General features: G+C 40.9%; 1 protein-coding gene across 4 annotated transcripts in view; it reads right to left on the bottom strand.

Annotated features, from left to right (window-relative positions):
* The window catches only part of QRICH1 (glutamine rich 1), a 42,490-nt gene that overhangs the window by 9,608 nt on the left and 17,705 nt on the right, over positions 1-15,177 (bottom strand). For 3 of the 4 annotated variants that reach the window (XM_006053227.4, XM_025272023.3, XM_006053229.4), the window contains 3 exons: positions 6,133-7,173; positions 939-1,116; positions 199-353 (listed from right to left, as the gene is read on the bottom strand). In XM_006053227.4, the coding sequence (XP_006053289.2) occupies positions 199-353; positions 939-1,116; positions 6,133-7,173 (1,374 nt within the window). The remainder of the gene's footprint in view (positions 1-198; positions 354-938; positions 1,117-6,132; positions 7,174-15,177) is intronic. The other variant, XM_045164001.1, reaches the window with a different exon arrangement.

Raw genomic sequence — 15,177 nt, 5'->3', positions numbered from 1 at the left:
GTAGATCTTTTCCAATCTAAAAAAAAATACATTTAAAAACATTTCCAATTTTTTAAAAATGTACATTTAAAACCTCATTATATAGTTGGAAGAGAGTATCTTTATTGTTACCACTTTTGTCATATTACTAATCTGACTACACAGCAAATACCCAATGGGAACACAAGGCAAATAGGTTCCTATGAAGCTGTTTCCTACCTTTTGAATACACAGGAAAATATAGTACAGCACATCTGGGTCATAGGGTTCACCTTCTCCATTTCGAGCTTCCCGTGTCATCAGACAGAGCCCATAATTCAACTCAGCCACAGCAGAAGAGATGAGATCTTCCTGGAATCGTAGCAACTGACGCCCTACAACATAAGTCCCAAAGGTCAGTGAGGGTCCTGGCAATAGCCATTTCTTTACTGGTTTCTTATATCCCTGGAAAGAGGCTACAGAGCAGACACCACCCATCAAGGCACTGGGGTGAAAACAATCACTTGTATCTGTGATCAAAACTAGCCTACAAAGACAATAATCCTGTTTGCCCTATTACCAAAAGGGTTCCCTTCCCATCTCACATATCCCCCAATTATTAGGGCCAAGAAATGAAAGCAAAAACACAAAACCCACTCTCTGTAATATGAGGAAGTATGAGGATAATGCTAAGTAAGAGGGGCCCTAAGAACACTCACTAGTTCCTGTCTCCTCCCAGAAGTCTCTGCCCCAGAAATACATATGTACAAAAGTGCCTGATCTTGGGCACACCCCACAAATCCCGCTTGTTTATAGCAGGTCCAGCCTGCCTCTTGTCTTGGATTCAGCACACTATTTCAGATGGAGCGCCCAAGTGCCCAGAGCCAAGGGATACACTTTCCTGCCATCTGTCCTCCTGCTGCTTCAGTGCCACTGCATTTCACACAGAGTCCAACCCCCCTGCCCTCCCGAACACTTACTTCCAATGGGTGCCAGTCTGTTCTGAGCATCCTTCTCCAGCTCAGCATTCTTGGTCTGCGCCCAGTTTTTCCACACTTCAAGCCCTTCTTCTGGCTTCAGAGAATTTGGAAGCAGAAGTTCTGGTGAAGGCTGTGGCTGTGACTGCGGTTCAACTTCAGCAACCTGGACAGTCTGAGCCTGTGAGAGAGAAATCATCAAAACGTGTCAATACGTCATTTGACAAAACTGCCAGAAAAATGCTCTAACTCTTTTAACTAAAAACCTACACTTCTGCTTGCTGTCCTAAACTTTGGAGTCCTGTTCTTTATTTCAGAGACAGCAATGGCTAGTGCAAAGCTTCTTAATCTTAACTGTACTTTTGAATCTCTTATTTTAAAACATCAATACCTGAGCTCCACCCCAGAATCTCTTTTTAAAGAGGTATCAGTCTTTTTAAAATCTTCCCATGTAAAAAGGCAATTCTAATCTTTAGTCACTGCCCAGAGCTACTGGCACAAAGCACTGCTCATCAACTACAATGTGCAAATAAATTTTATTAAAACGTGGATTCTGATTAGGAAGAGCTCACGTGGGACCTGAGATTCTGCATTTCTAAGAAACCCCCAAGGAAGGGAGCTAGTCTTCAGACTACACTTTCAGTACCAAGTGTCCAGACTGTTAAACTTAGTTGCACCTTAAAATCATCTGGGCGGCTTTTAAAAAATATCCATGCCTGGGCCTTGTCCCTAGGGATCCTGATTTAATTGGTCTAAGGTGGTGGCCTGCCATCGGTATTTTTAAAAGCTCTCTGGGTTATTCTAATGTCCAGTCATGGTTGAGAATCATCATGTTCCTTCTCAATAATACTGCTTTGGCTCATAAGGACATTTTCTGAAGACAGGAAGCACTGTCTGAGCTTCCCGCCTCCAAATCAAGAACAGTCCCATCCTCAATGGTCTGAGAGCCAAACTGTGCAGACAAAAGGACAGAGAATGTCCATGACCCTCAATCACAGTCCCCATCAGGCAGGATAGACACCAACACAGATACAAAGCACAGGTTCTTGGGTCTCACAAACCTGTCTACATTGTAAAACAAATTCCCTTGAACAATTTTCTATGCCAGGGCCTACCTAAAGGGCTGAAAAATGCCAAATCATTCAACTTAAAGGCTAAACAATGAATATATGACACATACATTTGCTTATCAATCAATAAAAATAAAAACTGTCCTACTGGCTTTGATATAAGATACATTATTAAACAAGGAGATAAACAAGGAGATAAACAAATACCAGTGCCAGACTCTTAAATGTCTGTCAACCCTGGAGGTCCCCTCCAGACACACTTCTCAGTTCAACCACCATTCTTCTTGGTGAGTCTCCAACACTTGCCCCGTTAGGATCTCCATGTTTGTGGAAATGATTGCTAACTACGTGCCTCTAAGCTAGACCACGCCTTAATATACTCAATGGGTACTGTGTATCTCGGACTGAACATCCCAAAGCCACCTCAAACTACTATCTAGGGAGAGAATTCATCACTTTGCCCACCCAGAAGTATTCTCCTCAGACTTTCCTCTCTGTTGCTCAATGGCAACACTATCTACCCAAGTAAGAAATCTAGGAGTCTGACAGGGTTAGTAGGTGAGAACAGTGCTTCTCTACTGTCTTAGCAGCCAGGTTCTCTTCACAGTGTGCCTCCACTCACTACATGTAACACTCCCAATCACCTTGACAACCAGAATTCTTCCACACACATTCAAATGTCTATCAGTGGGTAGGGGAAACACAAGTTTCATCCAGGTTAAAAACTACTGATGCAAGTGCACCCCTGGTGTAGAGTTTTTCCTATTTAAAATGGAGCCCTTAAAGAGTTGGGAAGTGACATAATCTTACATTTTAAGAATATTATTCTTGATCTATAGAAAATGGAATAGTGGAAGTAGGTGCTTGTGGCCAAGACCAGGATGGTGGCAGTGAAATGATTTAAGAGATTCTGAGAAGTTTGGTGGCAGAACCAATGTGGCTTGTTGATGAACTGACTGTGAGGAGGAAGGGAATGCAGACTCAAGGACTCTGGCTTACATAACTAGGTAGATGATGGTATCATCTTTTGAGATGAATAGTTTTTGATAGTGGTAGAGGAGATGCTGATGAGCTGAGATATCTTTACCAAATGTAGGTAAATAATAAGTGGGCTGCTGAAAGTATAGTAAGGGTCTGAAGGGGAAAGGCACAGTCTAGGGATAAAGAGCTATGCGTCACTGCAGTACATGGACTGCACCCAGGTTAAGACATGGACTCAGGAGCCCACCTATCCAAGGCTGAATGTCAACTCTGCCACTTGCTAAAAGGTGACTTTAATCTCTGTACCTCAGTTTCTTCACTTGTAAAATGGAGATAGTAGTTAGTACATACCTCTTAAGGTTGGTGTGAGAATTAAAAGAGTTATTACATGTAACACTATGGACAGTGCCTGGCAGAAGGTGTCAGGGATTATTACCTTCTGCAGCAGTCATCTAGAGGATTCTGAAAATCATGGCAATGGACAGAAATCCCCTGGGGGGGAAAAGAGCATTAGTACTGAGCTCTGAGAAATACCAACGTGGATGGTTCAGACAGAGGAGATAGAGGCTTTAGCAAAGTCTCCTGAGAAGGACAAATAACCAGTAAGGTGGGAAGAAATAACACAGAAGTCCAGAGGAGAGTTTCAAGAAGGCAGGCTTGGCCTGCTCTGCTGTGTGTTGCTGTGAGTGAGATAAAAACAGACATGCCTGCTGGATCTGGCCATGGGGAGGCAGGTCAACAATGACCTTGACAAGAGCAGACCTGGTTGGTTATGAGCTGGAAGAGAAAACTGGTCAGCGAGTAGAGACAGCCTGTGCAGATAATGTTTGTGAAAACTCTGGGAATAAAGCAAAGTGGAGAAACAGGGGAACAGATGGAGGTGGGTGTGAGGTCAAGGGAGGGAGGTTTTGTCACAAATCTGGTTTTAAAGACAAGTTATAAAAAACCTTTCAAAAGGGGTATGCCAGGTGAAGGAACACATCAGCTTTCCCTAGGGTTCAACTCACATCACAGCACAATTATCTTCACATGGGCTATGAGGGCTCCAAAGGCAGAGGCTGTCTTATTTGTCTCTGTTCCCCAAAACCTAGAACAGAGCCTGATAAGGGGAACAGAGGGATATCTGTGGTGTAAATGGGCAAGCTAATCTTTCCTGCATGATGGGCATTCTTCCCAATATTTCTTTTCCTGGCAATAATCCTTGACATATGTCCCTATAAAGGGACATGTGTGTCTCCTTTGCTAAAGGAGATACAGCCTCTGAAGAACATGAAGAGCACAGGCTTATTAAAATGGACTCTAGAAAAAGATTTTCCAGTTGAAGGGCCCAGATGTACAAATTACTAGCAGAGCCCGCTGAGCAACAAAAGAGCCCTGAAATGCAAACTGGATCATCAGGCCCAGGAGAGTGGAAGAGAGGCTAAAGTTCAGCACAGTGCACCATGAGAAGTCTCTGGGTGGTCTCTCCTACACGTGCATCTATTCCACACACCACTATCTGATTCTTCTGAGTACCATCACTCAGGCAGGATTCTGGAAATTTTCCCACCACAGACCATACCAACTCTTCACTTCAGGAAGACAGTCCCTTTGCCCCCTCCACTAACTCCTCTCCCACAGTTTTCCCTCCTCTCATGTTAACCTAGGCATACCCCTTGTGCCCACCCCTAGCTCTGCATTCATGCTGCGCCATTCTGTCAATCTAAGCTATAAACAAGAGATCAAATGCCAGTTTTTCCACAAAGATGCTCCTGTTTTAACCCAGAACAATTTCTGAATTCCCGCCTGACTTTTGTGTGAGTAGTATACATTCACACTTGATTATGTTGCTCTATAAAGAGTTTATAAAGAAACGGAAACCATGCGTTCTTACTTCCACCAGATTATCAGCCACCTGAAGCAATGACTCTGTCCTATTCTACTCCTAGGCCTGACAGCTGGATTTTAACAGGTCCTTAATAAAGTCACCTAAGATTAATACACTGTTGCCTCTATGAAACCACTTGGCCAGCTGTCGCTTATCCAATCATTTACGGCTTGAGTTTCTGAGTGTGGTCCCTGGTCTGACAGTGCTTTGTTGGTGCCAGCTCCCTGAGATGCACTCCCAGAGCACCTGTGCTAAGGCACATTGCCTTCAGCAGTCTCATGAGACCGGAGGTTCTACATCTAGTCTAAATGCCTGCTAGACAGGGGACCAGAAACTTTACTAATAGTCTTAACAGGCGGACCTATGACAGCCTCAAGAAGACTAACAATTAGCAAAAAGAGCCAAGCAATTTTAAAATTAAAATTTCAACAGGTCTATTTTAGCAACTTATCTATAAATCTAAAATCATTTCAAAAGAAAAAGTTAAAAAACTTAGCTCAACATAGATGCCATGACAGAAAACTCATTAACCATGACTTATCTTAGTATTTTTAAGGAACATAAAAATATCGTTGGAAAGTCCCACTTGTAAAGGTTGCTTATTTAAGAGTCCCAAAGATAATCACTTTTTTCTTTTTTTCGGCCATGCTACAAGGCTAGAGGATTTCAGTCGTCTGACCAGAGATCGAACCCATGCCATTTGCAGTGGGAGCACAGAGTCCTAACCACTGGACTACCAGGGAATTCCCCAAAGATAATCACTTTTAACAGGCCCACCAAGAAATCTTTTAGATCTCCTAATTCACCTATACTGTGTCCAGTGTAGTCCATCTTTAGGTGACAACTAAAGAAGGAACAATTTAACAGCTTCTCCACTGTAATGAGTTTACAGCCTGTGTGTTCAACTACAGAGGTTCCACTAGATCTGTTCATTTGCGATGCAGAAAGCAGCTTCTGGGACAAAAATAACACTTGGGGTGACCCATTAGTCTCAATCTAAAACTTTACTTTTCCTAAAAAGAGATCACAAAAAAGCACTCTGAGCATTTACCCCCAAAGCAGTTTCTGGTCATTTACCTCCAGACACCAGGCTAGAATGCCTGCCTATTCCATAGCCTCACCCCGTTCCCTCTCCCCAATCCTAATTAAAACACTAAATACTGTATTACTACTGCAAGGCCAACATCACTCTAGTAAACAAGCCAGAGGTTGCCAGGCAAGTTCGGTGTGGCACTAGGCCCCAGGGAGGCAGGCTGCCCTACAGGTAAGTCTCACTTACTGAACAAGTAACCTGGAGCTGCTGCTGCTGCTGCTGCTGCTGAGGCGGCGGTGGCGTCTGTTCCTGGGGGGTCTGTTGCTGTGGCTGCTGCTGGGGGTCCCATATATGGACAGTCTGAGCTGTATTCTGGTATGTGCCTGCCACGGCCTGCACAGCCACTGGAATGTGGATGTTGCCATTCATGAACTGTGCTGGAAAGAGAGAGTTTGCAAGGGTCTGCACTACCTCTTCATGGGAGTTTTTCACTACAGATGTGGTGCCCACCATCTTCTCCTTGTCATCCTCCAGCTTCACAGCTGCCAGGGCTGTGGGTGAGCCACTGACGTGAACTGCGTTGTAGGCTTCCTGGGGAATGGCAATGTGGGTAATGCTCTGCTGCTGAGGGTCCCCCCGGGGCTGGGCAGAGTAAACAGGTATGGTCCAAGTTTCTCCTGTAGGGCTAGTAATGGTCCCAGTGGCACTGTACAGGTGGGCACTGTCTACCGTCAGTAAGTCGGGCCTCAAAGACACGTAACTCTGCTGCTGGCCCTGTGGAATGGCCAGTACAGTGGCCACTGGCTGCCCTGAGATGGCGTAGGACACAGTGATGGGCATGTCCACTTTGCGCTTCTTCACTGGCTGGAGGACACTGGCTGTGCCAACCCGCCGTTCCCCTTCCCGAGGTGAGCCCTGCTGAGACGGCGGTGGGGAAAGGGCACCCACAGTCTGGATTTGGATCTGCTGACCCCCAGCAAGAGACTGGCCAGCCACCAGCTGAGCCTGGATCTGCTGGTGCGGGATGTGCTCCTCCGGGATCTCTGGAGCCTGGATCTGCTGGGCCGCCTGCATGTGCTGCACCTGGATCTGGGCCGCCTGCAGCTGCGAAGGGCTGGGGCTCTGCAGAGATGGGGTCTGGATGGAGGGGGCTGCCGGCTGTGCTGCTTGGCCTTGGATCTGCACCTGGACGTGGATGGGCTGCTCAGCAGGCTGGTGAACGGTGAGTTGCGGGGAGAGCTGCTGAGCCGAGACCTGCTGCGGAGACTGCTGTACCTGTACCTGTACCTGCAGCAACAAGATGCGGCAGTGAGTGAACCGGACAACACGGAGAACCCAGTCCCGAAGGGCAGAGATCTCAGGCAGGAGCCCTGTGTACTGTGAGGAGGAGGGGTTGCCATACTCCAGCCTTCTGAGGAGGCCGTAATCTCGGAATATGCTGCGTTCAGAGCAACACACAGCCACCTGAGAGCACGCAAGACTAGCACATGAGAAATATCAAAACCCTTGCTCATTTCTTACCTTCTTTTTAAAAGTCAGCCCTTTTGTTTTCGCATACTCATATAGTAGTATAAGAATACAATGTATAAATATATACTTAGGTGTATATTCAAAAAATAGTTTATCCATGTGGTTAGTGATTGAAAGTGTGGGGACCTTGTTCTAAAGGCTCAGAAAGAGAAGTACATTCCACAGGCATTCAACTCCCAACTCAGGATCAAAACTACTCCCACCACAGACAAACCACAGTAGAGACAAAATACTTGAAATCCCTTTATGAGACATCTCCAATTTTGCTGCTGTAAGACAGGCACAGATTCTTTAGAGTGCTTATTTACGGTACCTTTATTTTACACGAGAAGCCACTCGATTCCTGATAATTTAATCTAACTAAGGTGACTATATCCCAGACAACACATTTCTGATGATAATGCAGTTCATGTCTTACTGCTGTCCTTCAGCATACAGAAAAGCATGAAAAGATGCTACACATAGTATGTAACTTTAAAATAGACCATATTTTTCCATTAGACATTTATCTAAATTATTCTGAATGCATGTAGGAATTAGGAAGGTAGAAAATAAGAAGGTAGATCAGTGATTGTATACATCACAAAAGATAACCAAAGATGATGCTGGGACAATTGGCTGTCCACATAAAAAGAATGAAGTTGGACTTTTTTCTCACATCACACACAGAAAATGGTAAAGGATCTGAACAATTCTCCCAAGATAAGAAAATGGCTGGCAAGCACATGAAAAGTTGTTCAACATCATTAACTGTCAGGGAAATGCAAAGCAAAAGAAGATACCATTTAAACCCACTAGGACAACTGTAATAAACAGATAACAGGGGTTTCCCTGGCGGTTCAGTGGTCAACACTTTCAATGAGGTGGGCATGGGTTCCATTCCTGGTCTAGGAACTAGGCTCCCACATGCTGTGTGGCACAGTCAAAAAATAAAATTAAAAAAAGAAAAAAAAAAAGACCACAATTTTTTTAAGAATAAAAGATACTGTTGGCATGTATGCAAAAAAAAATTGGAATTTTCACACACTGCTGGTGGGAATGTAAAATTGGTATAGCTGCTTTGGAAAAAAAGTCTGGCAGATCATAAAAAAGTTAAACATAGCATATGACAAAGATATGAAAAACAAACCCTATGACCCAGCAGTTGCATTCCTAGGTACATACTCAAGAGAAATAAAAACTATACTCACAAAAAACTTGGACATAAATGTTAATAACAGCATTATTTATAGTAAGTGAAAAGTGGAAACAACCCAAATACCCATCAACTGATGAATAAATAAAATGTAGTACTTCCATACAAAAGAATGTTGTCTAGTAAGAAAAAAATAAAATGCTGATAAAAAGCTACAACACAGATGAACCCTGAAAACATTATGCCAAATGAAGTTAATCGCAAAAGACTACGTATTGTATAATTCCATTTATATAAGTGTCCAAAATAGGCAAATCTCCAGAAATAAAGTAGATTAGTGCCTGTCCAGGAGATAGGGATTGGGGGAAATATGAAGTAATGGCTAAAGCCACAAGCTTTCTTTCTGGGATGATGGGAATGTTCTAAAATTGATGTGATAATGGTTGTACAACTCTGTGAATAGACTAAAAACTATGAAGTTGTACACTTTACATGGAAATGAATGAATTGATATGAGAATTATACATCAAGAAAGCCATGACTAATTAAAAAAAAAAAATCATAGGCAAGGAGGAAGTTATATAAAGAGCATAGACCTTGAGAGCTGACTTGAAATGCTGCTGTACTTTCCTGGCTACAAGTCCCTGAAGCTTCTGTTTCCTGAGGAACAATAAAAAGGGCCTACCTGCTTACCTCCTCACAGAGTGGTCATGAGCATGAAATAATCTTTATTGACATATAGTAGGTGTTCAAACGGAGAAGGCAGTAGCAACCCACTCCAGTACTCTTGCCTGGAAAATCCCATGGATGGAGGAGTCTGGTAGGCTGCAGTCCACGGGGTCACTAAAAGTCGGGCACAACTGAGCAACTTGATTTTCAGTTTTCACTTTCATGCATTGGAGAAGGAAATGGCAACCCACTCCAGTGTTCTTGCCTGGAGAATCCCAGGGACAGAGGAGCCTAGTGGGCTGCCGTCTATGGGGTCACACAGAGTCAGACATGACTGAAGTGACTTAGCAGCTTAGCAGCAGCAGCAGGTTTTCAAAAAGTTGGTTTTCTTCCTCATAAGCAGTATTTCTTTACACCACTGAGTCTCAAAATGTAGTTTCCAGGCCAACATCATCATCACCCATGCAACTTGTCAGAAATATACACTTTTAGGTGGAACAATTAAAACAGAATGGGATCAGCAATCTGATGCATGCTCAAATTTGAGAATCAGTGCTTTACACCAAGGACATAAAGGAAAGTATGAAGCCAATTACTAAAGAAGAGCTGCTTTCAAGTTTTCTGGTCTCAGGACCCTTTTAAAAAAATGACTGAAGACCCCAAAGAGCTTTTCTATAGATAGCAATATTTACTACATTAGAAATTAAAACTAGGAAACTTAGAAAAATATTAATTCATTAAAAATTACCATATAAACCAATAAAAATGTCAACATAAATCACAAATTCTTATGAAGAGTAACTTTATTTGCCAAAACAAAAAATCTGTAAGAGTTGCATAAAATTTACATCTTTGCAAACCTCTTTAATGGCTGACTTAATTGAAGACAGCCGAATTCTTTGTATTTGCTTTTGCAATCTGTTGTGCACAGGTCACACATGGTCTCTGCAAAACCCCACTGTACACTCATGAGAGAATGAGAGTGAAAAAGGCAAATAAATATCTTCATATTATAATAATAACAGCTTTAACTTTAAGGAATCACTCTTAACACTGTAAGAGCGATTAAAATTTCAGAGTGCTGGGAACTACCAGTCCCTGAACTACCCTTTAAGAATCACTGTTGTAGAGTTAAATACACAGTATGTTTTTTAACTATATTATTACTGGCTTAGAAACAAAAGTTCAAAATCTGGTTATTATCATTGAATTGTAGTTCATATTCTTAATGATTTTACTCTATCTCTTTACAATGACTTTTCTTAGAAACCATTTATCAATATTCAATCTTCCAACACAAACAAGTTAGCAAAGTACTAAGGAATCGGAACTGAAGGCATTTACCAAAATGAGGCATTTACTCAAATCAGAACAAACAGGTAAAGATAATCTGATGCTACTTTATATCCTAAGTAGTTAGAATTTACAATTAAAAGAGTAAAAGTTAAAGCACTTTCTGACATTTCCTTACCAATGTCAACATACTGTACAGGGTATCAATTATGTTTATAACCTTTACCCATTAAGAATCATGTCAATAAAAAATTAAATATTACTTGTAATACCTTTCATATCTTTATTTATATAAAAATATAACTTTTTATCTGATTAGGTAATTACTACAGAGTCACTGCAAAATCACTGCAGAGGGCAAATGCAACTATGAAATTAAAAAACACTTGCTCCTTGGAAGAAAAGTTATGACCAACCTAGACAGCATATTAAAAAGCAGAGACATTACTTTAGCCAACAAAGGTTCATCTAGTCAAGGCTATGGTTTTTCCAGTAGTCATGTATGGAGGTGAGAGTAGAACTATAAAGAAAGCTGAAAGTCAAAGAATTGATGCTTTTGAACTGTGGTGCTGGAGAAGAATTTTGAGAGTCCCTTGGACTGCAAGGAGATCCAACCGGTCCATCCTCAAGGAAATCAGCCCTAAATATTCATTGGAAGGACCCATGCTGAAGCTGAAACTCCAATACTTTGGCCACCTGATGCAAAGAACTGACTCATTTGAAAAGACCCTGATGCTGGGAAAGATTGAAGGCGGGAGGAGAAGGGGACGACAGAGGATGAGATGGTTGGATGGCATCACCGACTCAATGGACATGAGTCTGAATAAACTCTGGGAGTTGGCAACGAACAGGGAAGCCTGGAGTGCTGCAGTCCGTGGGGTCGCAAAGAGTCGGACACGACTGAGCGACTGAATTGAACAGAGTCCAGTGAAAATCTGTAAAGTCAGTGAAGTAAAAAAAGTTTTTTAATTTTTACTTGAACTTATGAGGAAATGAAATTAAAACTGAAGGAAGAGCTGAACTTTGAATATTTCTTCACACTAAGAAGCTCTGACAAGATTTCTCTTAAAAAGAAAAAAAAAAAAGACAAAAATCTAATACAGATATTCAGAGCTGATACTGTCTTTATTAACTACTTAATTTTCAAGGTAGGTAAACTGTCTCAGAAAACAAACTGACAGACTGAAACCTTAACAAAAAATTAAAGAGAAAAAAAAAGGCAGTTTGAAACTTAAGCCTAGATTTGAAATGATTCTAAAGAAACACAAAAAGAAAAAAGACCATCCCAAAGATATGCATGTACTAGTAAAGTGATATATTGATGGGGGAGAAGGACATTTCCGGAGAAGGTGAATTTGGTTTTATTGTTTTAAAAAGCACTATTTCTTACCTTCTATCAATCCCTCATAAATCACACTATATTTCAGTTCCCTTCACATCTGAATCCGTACTTTTCATTCAGCAACCCCCACCATCTTTCCCAGAGTTTTTCAATTGCTCTTCTTCCCCTCTGTTGATCAGAAGAGATACACTTTATTATCCATCTGGGCTTTTGATGACATAGTATGTACAATGCTAATTACTTTCTTCTTGAGCATTCTGACTTCCTATTTCAACCTGGACAGACTGCATTCTAAGTCTTCTGTACAGACTTAAGATTTAGATTTCAATTCTGAGCTGGTTCTGTTTCTTTTATTCTCATGACTTTTTAAAAAATTTATTTTTTAATTGAAGGAATAATTGCTTTATAGAATTTCATTGGTTTCTGCCAGACATCAACATCTCATGACTTCTTTCCTACATTTTTTTTTTTGATTGAGTATATTAAGTTTTTAAGATATGTTTGAATGTGGTCTTCAGATTAGCAGCATCAGCACCAACCTGGAATTTGTTAGAAATGCACATTTTCTGGAAATGAAAAAACTGCTGGACAGCTATCTGCATTGCCAAATTCACATCAGCATTATTTACAATGGCCAAGACATGGAAACAATCTTAAGTGTCTGTCAATACAATGAATATTATTCAGCCATATAAAGGGGGGAAATGCTGTCATCTGTGACAACATGGATGAATGGTGAGGGCATTATGCTAAGTGAAATAAATCAGAGAGAGAAAGACAAATACCACATGATCTCATTTATATATAAAAACCTAAAAAAAAAAAAAAAAAAAACCACCCCAACCAAACTCAGAAAAACAGATCAGATTTGTGGCTACTGAGGCAGAGGCAAAGACAAGAGGAATTGGATGAAGATGGTCAAAAGGTACAAACTTCCTAGATAACTAAGCACTAGGGATTTATTTATTTAGTTGGCTATACCAAGTCTTAGTTGCGGCATGTGGGATTAGTTCCCTGACCAGGGATGGAACCCAGGCACCCTGAGCTGGAAGTACAGAGTCTTTACTGCTGGACCACCAGAGAAGTTCTGTTCTAGGGATATAATGTACTACATGATAACTAGTTAACACTGCTGGATAGTGAACGTGAAAGTTAAGAGAGTAAATCCTAAGTTCTCATTACAAAGGAAAAAATGTTTCTTTCTTACTCTGTTATATGAGATGATGGATGTTAACTAAACTTATTGTGGTCACCATTTCATGATATATGTAAATGAAATAATTGAGCTGTACACCTTAAACTTATACACTGCTGTATGTCAACTATATGTCAATAAAACTGGGGGGCAGGGGGATATAAATTCTCAGCAGTGACCCCAGACCAGCTGAATTTGAAGTGGGAGAAGGATGGCCATTTCTGTTTTAAGAAACCCTCCAGGTGATTCTAACGTACCCTGAAGTTTGATAACCAATAGTGTAAAAGTTTTATTGGACCTCACTAGCTTAGGTTCTTCGGAGCAAGCAATGGCATCCCACTCCAGTACTCTTGCCTGGAAAATCCCATGGACGGAGGAGCCTGGTAGGCTGGAGTCCATGAGGTCGCTAAGAGTTGGACAGGACTGAGCGACTTCACTTTCACTTTTCACTTTCATGCATTGGAGAAGGAAATGGCAACCCACTCCAGTATTCTTGCCTGGAGAATCCCAGGGACGGGGGAGCCTGGTGGGCTGCCGTCTATGGGGTCACACAGAGTCGGACACAACTGAAGTGACTTAGCAGCAGCAGCTTAGGTTCTTAACCTGTTTGCAGATGAATAATCTATTTCCTTTTCCTCAGTGTCATTCAGAACCTAAGTAATACAGAGCTCAACACAACATAAGGACTAAGTACTCCAACTAAAAAGCAACGAGAAAAACCAAGAAGTAATACATGTATTACCCCGCTTAGGAATCTTTTCTTCCAATCACTGACACTAAAAACAGTAATATTTTTTGTTCTGTTCTGTTTTTGGCTACTTTGAGTATAAAGACAGTATTTTATGTAAGAATAAACCGGCTGAGTGTGCTGGGTCAATTCTGAAATTCCAGCCCATAAACAATTTTAAAAGTTACTTTCTTATTTCCACAAAAAAAAAGAATAAACAATTCTTCTCTCGTATTTCCCTAAAGCTGCATTTGTTACACATTTTTAGCAATCACTTAAAATGTGGTTAGTCCAAATTACAATGTGCTCACAAGTTCAAAACACAAAAAGATTTCAAAGATTTGTGCCAAAAAATGGTAAAATAATTTATCAACAATATACAACTTGAGTAATGCTGAAATAATATATTAGTTTAAATAAAATGTGATTTTATTTTTTTAAACGTGATTTTAAAAAGTCAATTTCACCTCATTCTTCCCTCTTTTTCCATTTAAAAATTTTTTCTTGAAATATAGTTGATATACATCTTTCCCCTCTTGTATAAAACAGGCTACTAAAAATTTTGGAGAAGGAAATGGCAACCCACTCCAGTACTCCTGCCTGGAGAATTCCATGGACAGAGGCGCCTGGTAGGCTACAGTCCATGGGGTTGCAAAAGAGTCAGATACAACTGAGCAACTAACACACACACACACACACACACACACTAAAAATTTTAGAATAACAAATGTGACTTACATTCAATTTCATCCTCTGAGTCTCACTGAGGAGGGACTCAGGAGAGGACAGTGCTCAGTGTGGCAGAAGAGATCCCACTAAGTGAGGAATCACAGCACCTGGTATCCAAATACACCTGTGCCTTTTAACAACTAGCCCGCAAATCCTTGGCTGAACTTCACTGTTCAAAAAAACGCTCTTCTGAAAGTGGTAAAAATCTTTATCCAAGTATCAAACATTTACCAAATTCTTATTATACAAATGAATAATCTACATATGGTGAGGGAAGAGATTTAAACATGGGTAAAAGGCTAACATGTCCACTGACAGATAAATGGACAAAGATGAGATATATATATATATTTATATATATATAAATACACACACACACACACCAGTATTACTCAGTCATTACAAAGAATGAAATAATGCCATGTGCAGCAACATGGATGGACCTAGAGATTACCATACTAAGTGAAGTAAGTTAGAGAAAGACAAATATCATATATATCACTTCTATGTGGAATCTAAAAATATGACACGAACTTATCTTCAAAACAGAAACAGATTCACAGATATAAAGAACAGACTTGTGGTTGCCAAGAGGGAGGAGGGGGGGAAGAGGCAAGTATTGGGACTTTGGAACTAGCAAGATGTAAAGTATTATATATAGGATGGATAAA

This window comes from Bubalus bubalis, chromosome 21 (genome assembly GCF_019923935.1).
Source record: "Bubalus bubalis isolate 160015118507 breed Murrah chromosome 21, NDDB_SH_1, whole genome shotgun sequence".
Classification (NCBI taxonomy): Eukaryota; Metazoa; Chordata; class Mammalia; order Artiodactyla; family Bovidae; genus Bubalus; species Bubalus bubalis.
This window is presented reverse-complemented; position numbering and strand designations above follow the sequence as displayed.